Consider the following 8067-nt stretch of genomic DNA (forward strand, 5'->3'; position numbering starts at 1 on the left):
TGTCTATATAAGGTTCCACAGTTAACAGTGCATGTCAGAGCACAAACCAAGCCATGAAGTCCAAGGAATTGAAGTACAAGGAATTTTACCTCCGAGACAGGATTGTATCGAGGCACAGATCTGGGGAAGGGTACAGAAACATTTCTGCAGTATTGAAGGTCCCAATGAGCACAGTGGCCTCCATCATCCGTAAATGGAAGAAGTTTGGAACCACCGGGACTCTTCCTAGAGCTGGCCGCCCGGCCAAACTGAGCGATCGGAGAGAAGGGCCTTAGTCAGGGAGGTGACCAAGTACCCGATCGTCATACTGACAGAGCTCCTGCGTTTCTCTGTGGAGAGAGGAGAAACTTCCAGAAGAACAACCATCTCTGCCAACCAGTACCAATCAGACCTGTATGGTAGAGTGGCCAGACGGAAACCACTCCTCAGTAAAAGGCACATGACAGCTCACCTGGACTTTGCCAAAATGCACCTGAAGGACACTCAGGCCATGAGAAACAAAATTCTCTGGTCTGATGAAACAAAGATTGAATTCTTTGGCCTGAATGGCAAGCGTCATGTCTGGAGGAAACTAGGCACCGCTCATCACCTGGCCAATACCATCCCTACAGTGAAGCATGGTGGTGGCAGCATCATGCTGTGGGGATGTTATTCAGCGGCAGGTCTGGGAGACATGTCAGGATCGAGGGAAAGATGAATGCAGCAATGTACAGAGACATCCTTGATAAAAACCTGCTCCAGAGTGCTCTGGACCTCAGACTGGGGTGAAGGTTCATCTTCCAACAGGACAACGACCCTAAGCACACAGCCAAGATAACAAAGGAGTGGCTACGGGACAGCTCTGCGAATGTCCTTGAGTGGCCCAGCCAGAGTCCAGACTTGAACCCGATTGAACATCTCTTGAGAGATCTGAAAATGACTGTGCCATCGTCAACCTGATGGAGCTGGAGAGGTCCTGCAAAGAACAATGGGAGAAACTGCCCAAAAATAGGTGTGCCAAGCTTGTAGAGTCATACTCAAAAAGACTTGAGGCTGTAATTGGTGCCAAAGGTGCTTCAACAAAGTATTGAGCATAGGCTGTGAATACTTATGTACATGTGATTTATTTATTTTCTTTTTCAACTTTAAACTTAAATTTTTTTTATTTATTTTTTTTATATATATTTCCAAAGATTTCAAACAAACTTCTTTCACGTTGTCATTATGGGGTATTGTTTGTAGAATTTTTAGGAAAATAATGAATTTAATCCATTTTGGAATAAGGCTGTAACATAACAAAATGTGGAAAAAGTGAAGCGCTGTGAATACTTTCCGGATGCACTTATATCACTGTGCCTGTTATCAGTGGTAGATTTGTAAAAATAAATAAATTCTAGGGGGATGATGTAGTCAAATAATTTTTTTGTTTGTTTTTTGAGATGCGTCTACATTTGCTTATCTACTTCAGAAAAAAATGCAAACGGTGAATCTCACATGCGCATCTCCTTACCTCCTCGACTGTCTCTCAGACTCGTCAACATGTGTGTCACAAACACACACACACACACATACATGCAGCGGAGAAAATGTCAGAGAGAAGCGAGGCGAGGGGGTCTGACGTGTGTGTGTGTGTGTGTGTGTGTGTGTGTGTGTGTGTGTGTGTGTGTGTGTGTGTGTGTGTGTGAGTTAAAGAAGTGTTTCTCAACTGGTCTATTCGGACTGGGTCGCGGGCCGCAGGGAAAGAACAATGCCATGGTTCTCCCATTGAAGATATTTCGGCGGCCTCCCAAGTGATAGCCTATTTAGGACTGCCTAGGCAGATTTAATGATAATCTGGCAAACAGCTAAAGACTTCTCATCTGCACTTTCGCATGAGTGTAACGAGCTTGTGATCATGATCTGCTCTGATCTCTGGCGTGCGTGGACAACAACTGGGCTTCCCTCGAAATTGCGGAGCGCAGACATCAAAACTGTGACCAATTTCAATTCTAGTGAGACTTCTGTAGTTTAAAGCGTTATGGAGGAAGTCAAACCTCTCGAACAGTAGGCAAAAAAACATAAAAATAAATACACACCATCACCTTTACAAATTTGTTTCACGATTTTACATGAGTAAAAGTAACTGTTATATTTTGACAAAATGTTATAGTTTTATATTAAGTAATCTAAAGGTAGAATCTATTGGACCTCATTTTATATCAACAGTGGCAGTTGTAGTTAAAGTTTCAAGATGTGTTTCAGCTAGTATTTATTTTTCATAAATAATATAATTTGTTATTATTATTACTATTATTTAAGACTACCACACTGACCTAACCATGGTAATGAGGAGCCTTTCCTTCGGTGTAATATGTATGTTCTGTTTGAATTATTTTGAAATTAGGAAACATTATTAGGATAATAATGGGCTCATATAAGTAAATATGCTCTTCAATTTTTAAAAGGGGGAGAGGAAACTTCCTGATGTCAACAACAAAAATAATATCACTTGATGCGTGTCCCTGTACTTGAAAACCATGAACAAAACTATGCAATATAAAAGGAAATGCGACCCAGGATACATTAAATACAGGTTATGTTTTTACTATTGTGGGTCGCCACTTGATTTCCAATGTAAAATTTGTCCTGAAGCAAAACCAATTGAGAACCTCTGAGTTAAAGGTACAGACAGGAGCAATATATGTTAATTATTAATAATCATAGGACATTACTTCAAAAGCTTACACAGCTGATGTTATTTTTCATTTAGTATTTAATTTAACATGTAAACTAACATGCTTTAGTTATATAACATGTTATAGTTACATGCTATTTATCATGTTTATAATTCGGTTTATTATTATAATTCTGTTAGCTTGCTTATTTTTTCTATTTATTTTACACATACTTCAAATAAAAAAAAAAATCATATTTCAAGTTAAAATTATAATAAAGTGTTTGCTCATTATCTGTTTTCACTGATAATAGTAATTGTGTAATACCGTATACCGTGAAACCATGATATTTTCTGAGACTGTTATCATACCGTGAAAATCTTGATGTAATCCTTCCGCATGATCACGCAGTATGTTTTCATGAGCTGCATGGGAGGCTAAACAAAAAGTAAAAATGTGAAGAGACTGCAGTATACCCAACAGACTCGTGCAGTGCATGCAAAGTTATTCATGCATCACGAGCCGGCAGCACTTCACTTTCGGTTAATCACGCCTGCTTTGATATGGTCAGGCTGCGCGGATGACAGCCTACATTCTGTTTCATTTGTTTCTTTTTGTGATGTAACACCACTATTAATCCTTGAGATTTCCACAACCATTGACCAGGAAAATAAAAAATGGCACTCCATGTCAAAAAGGTTGCCGAACCCTGGAATAGACCTTTTGGAGTTCATCTCGTGGAGTTTGCTTAGACAGGCCTTTAGTACTTGATTATATCCATTTTTTTAAATAAAGTGTATTTCTGTAGATGCCTCAAAATCTTGGCTAAGAAAAAACTCATAACATTTCCACCATTATTGCCCAGGAAAAAATACATAATTAATTTAACACATTTTGACCAATAGCAGTCAAACTATGCATGTTGTCACACTAGATGGGGTAAGTTGTGATAATTGGAACCTGCCATTATACTAAGACTTTTATAAGCTTTTCAGCTAAATCTAAACAGTGAAACAATTATGAAACATGTCACAAATGTCAAACCATTGTTTTTGGCCACCAGAGAGGATAGAATTCATAAAACATATTCTTAAGGCAACTAGGAGTATTGAGATGCTGGGAAGCTAAGGTTGAATGGCCAAGAAAGGCTGAGAGGACAAGATTTTCCTCCAGACAGCCAGTCTTGAGGGACAGATATTGATCGAGCTTAGTGTAGAAAACCTGTTTTACATCATGCATTAGTTAGGAAGATCTCCACAATGTGCATTGGGATTAGTACTAGGGTTGGAAATCCAAAGCCAGTTTTTGTTCCCAACAAGACAAAAGAATGGTTTTAGTTGAGTTGTAATTTTGGAACCATTGCTTATTATCCCTTTTTGTATCTTTACCCATCAGTTTTCAGAACCTTCTTTGGTCCCGGAAGGCTTTTGTAGACAGCATGAAAGCTTATGGTACCAGCTACATCTACATGCCAGCGTTCTCAATGAAGCCTGGCACTGACCCCTCCCTGCGAGCGTACCATGCACTTGCAGACTCCGCCTCCAACCAGACTGTTGTTTTTGCCAACCCGGACTTCCTCAAAAACGTTGGTAGATTCTGGAAGAACCACGGTGTCCATGGCAAACGGCTCTCCACTGGCCTGTTTCTTGTGAGCCTCGCACTTGGTTTGTGCGAAGAAGTGACCTCTTATGGTTTCTGGCCATTTTCTGTAGGGCTGGACAAACAACCAGTTAGCCACCACTATTATGATAACATCCACCCCACCTCAGGATATCACGCAATGCCGGAGGAATTTCTACAGCTTTGGCACTTGCATAAGAGTGGCACTCTGCGTATGCATGTTGGCAATTGTGCAAAATAGGGGGAGGGGCCAAAGAGGGAAAAATAAGCGTGAACATGAGTTCGGAGTTGACACCCCGGAGTTGTCTTTTCTGTTTCTATTTGCTTGACCCCCTGTATATAACCCAAAACACTCATCCGCTACCAAACCTACCTTCTTGTTGCCAAGGAACTGTTGTAAAGACTTGCATGTGTACCCATTCTGATGTATACACACTGGAAGCTTGTAGTGTCTTTCAAAATAAATTGCCTGAAAATGGGGACTTAATTGACATGTGACTTATTAAATGGCATCCACAAGGAGCCATTTCTTCACTTAACATAAAGATGGGTTGGGGAAGGTATTAGGAGGCATATTAAGAAAATGAAATTGGATAACATAAAATGGGAGAAGTGCTTTGACTTTTTAGTGTTTGGTGTACTTTTTGTATATTTGGATTGTTTTATCTTGAGTACGGATTATTTGTTTTAAATTTGTTGTTTTATTTTGAGGAAGACAAATAAGGAATCATTAAAAAATTATTCTTACAATGTTCATATATACAAATGAGTGTAAAAACACAGGTTTAGCCTGGTAAGGGAAGTAGAGTTGAATGGCGGCCCTGCTGAAAAACAGGTGGATTGCTGGTCTTAGATGGTCTCCAATTGTGGCCAAGCTTGTGTTTGGCTGATTTAGCTGTTCTCTTAGTGTGGCTAAGTTAGTGTTTATCTTTTAGTGATAAGCTGGTCTCCCATTCTGGCCAAACTGGTTTAGCTGGTCGACCAACTTGACCAGGCTGGTGTTTGTTTGGTTAAGGTGGTCTCCCAGTCTGGACAAGCTGGTTTTCTGCTGGATTAGCTGGTCTCCCAGCCTGGCCAAGCCGGTCAACCAACCAGACAAAGCTGTTGTATGCCTGGTTCAGCTGATCTGCCAGCCTGGCCAAGCTAGTTTAGCTGGTCTTCTAGTCTGGCCAAACTGGTTTAGCTGATCTCCCAGACTGGCCAAGCTGATTGGCTCATGTATTCTTGTTAGTATGTTTCTATTTTGTTTTTTTGTTTTTTTAAATCTTAGGAAGAGTGGCATACACTGTGAAGTTACTACATTGTTGAAATTGCTTCGCCATGAAACACAGCTCATTTCATACATGACCATAGTGTATTGTATTTTGCACAGCATGGGAAGTCAATATTTAAAAGTCAATATTTAAAAGATCCCTTCCAATGCTTAAGGACTTCTTGAAATAAGAATGTGGGATCTTCGAAGACGACAAACCCATCAGTACTCAAGAGGGCGATATAGCTAACTTCAAATGTCTGCGCCATTAAACCAGATGTGTTATATTCAGGTATCTAGATGTAGACATGTCAACCATTTAACTTACAGTTGAAGTAACTTGACTTAGAAGAGAAAACTGACCATAGAAGATGTGCGATAAGAAATGTGGCATATTGCTTGAAATATATCACCCCTTAGGGCAACGCCGAGAATGCAGTGCAAAAACTTGAATTCCGACACATTTCGGAAAACAGCTATGCGTGAAATGGAGTTTGTGAAGCTGCAGTTTGTGAAGCTGTTTTTTGGTTAACTTTTTTAAAGTATGTTTCTGGCCTTAATAAATTTGTGTGTTATTTGTCCAAGCCCTGTTCTTGAATAGTGGCATGTATTTCCAGTAATTCCCAGTTATTCTGATTACCATATTTTCACACTTTTTACACAGATGAGTGCCTGTATGGAAAAAAGGACATAATTTTATCAAAGACAAGTTTTAAAGATTTAAATCTGTTTATATTTGTCCCTCAATCTTAAATAACCTAAAAGAGTTATGGATTATTACAACTAAGACTGTTGGGGTACAAGTGTAGAGACTTATGATTTATTAAAATGTTTGACGTTTGAAATGAAAATTCTGTATGGGAATTTTGAAATGTCTTAGCATGCAGTTGTAGAAGGACAAATTTATTTTACTGTAACATAAATTGCCTGAAAACCCCTTCTTTTTAGCATTCGTTAAGGTTTGATGTTGACAAACTGACAATTTATCTTTAATTGTCTTGCACATTTTTTTGTGTTCAGTATTGTGAAGGAGTGATCTAGTTTGTATGTAGGCATGCAGGACGGTGATATGTAATTGGTTTTTGAAACTGATTTTGAGTTGTAAACTCATTAACTATTATTGTATTTTATGTTTTGCCCTCTCTGAGCCATATGAGGGTGTGTTAAATCCATTATTGAAGAATATGGGCATTTGGAATTTTTACTCCCAAAAGCTGTAAATGTGTTCCGTTATGATAATGTTTTGCTCAAGTATTATGGTCATATTGTTTAAACTTGAGCATGTCACAATCTACTAACATTAAAATGGAACATGCCACTTGGGTAATGACAGTAAATAGAACATTGACTCTTTACATGCACAATATTCCAATATTATTCAGAATTTGCTCAAATTCAGATTAAGCGTCATGTAAAAATGTATAAACCTAATTGTCATAACCCGATTAAGTCAATATTCAGGTTTCTACGAATCTGAATAAAGCAGCTACCTTTAAACATATGCCTGTATTAATCAGAATTTTAGAACATGTAAATACCTTATTCAGATTATCCACCACGTTGAAGAATCTGTGCAAAATCTGCCCAAACAAAGTTAATTTTGGGTGATATTGCATGCGGAGAGTTTGGAAAACAATTTACTAACATAATACAAACTTCATGGCCTAAATTTAAGATTCGCATGGCCTACATTTTGCTCTTGTGGGGTATTAATAGGTTGAATTAATTACTGTCTAAAATTAAGTAAAAAATGTTGTAACAAATGACAAGAGCTAGCATCTCCAATATTTAAAAATAATAAAAAAAGATTAACAGTTTAGTTCATTCAGATTATGAATAATAAAAAAATATTTTAAAGGCTTAACCAGAATATGGGCCTTTTATCTGAAAATGATGTGCATGTAAATGTGGTCAATGAAAAGAAAATGTAGTGTTTAAAAGTGAGCAAAACACTGAAACAATACTGTCAAATAATCTGCTGCAGTATGTCCAGTGGGAATTGTATATGAATGAAATAAAAATAGTTTGTAGGATGTACAGTATTTTGTTGTGTTTTCATCTACAATAATATTTCCTTGAATGCATATCCTTCACTGAGTAATAATGTGTCTAAATAATCTTGGAGGAGACATTCCATTCTAAAATGGACAGACAAAAATCTCAATTTCCTATCCAATACATTTTTAATGTCACAGACCAGCTGTCTCCATAAAAATGACCAAACACATGGGACTTGTTTTATTGATAATAGGTGTTATTTGCTGAACAGGATATATATAGATGATATAGATAGATGGGGCAGCAGAGTGATAGATAGAAAGATGATGACCAAAATGGCTCGACCCGCTGAGGCATGCTCAATTGTGCAGATGGTGCCCCCGGCAGTGGCCAAGCCTGGATGGGCACCATCTGCGGAGGGGATTCGCACACACTGACCGGGCTGACTGTGCTCGCTGGGTTGAATCCTCAGTGCGGGCGGGCCCCATGCACTTAAGGTTTCACGCCCTCTTGAACTCTGTCTTCAATGTTTTTTCCAACTTTTCCTTAAGGTACTTGTCGACT

General features: G+C 38.5%; 1 protein-coding gene across 1 annotated transcript in view; it reads left to right on the forward strand.

The window, feature by feature from the left end:
- Nucleotides 1-7534, forward strand: part of LOC127637191 (alpha-N-acetylneuraminide alpha-2,8-sialyltransferase-like) — a 55542-nt gene extending 48008 nt beyond the window's left edge. The window contains exon 5 of the mRNA XM_052118137.1: nt 4029-7534. Coding sequence (XP_051974097.1) covers nt 4029-4494 — 466 coding nt within the window. The 3' untranslated portion in view covers nt 4495-7534. The remainder of the gene's footprint in view (nt 1-4028) is intronic.
- The last annotated feature ends 533 nt before the right edge of the window (nt 7535-8067 follow it).

The sequence above is a fragment of the Xyrauchen texanus genome, chromosome 45, assembly GCF_025860055.1.
Source record: "Xyrauchen texanus isolate HMW12.3.18 chromosome 45, RBS_HiC_50CHRs, whole genome shotgun sequence".
NCBI classification, from domain to species: Eukaryota; Metazoa; Chordata; class Actinopteri; order Cypriniformes; family Catostomidae; genus Xyrauchen; species Xyrauchen texanus.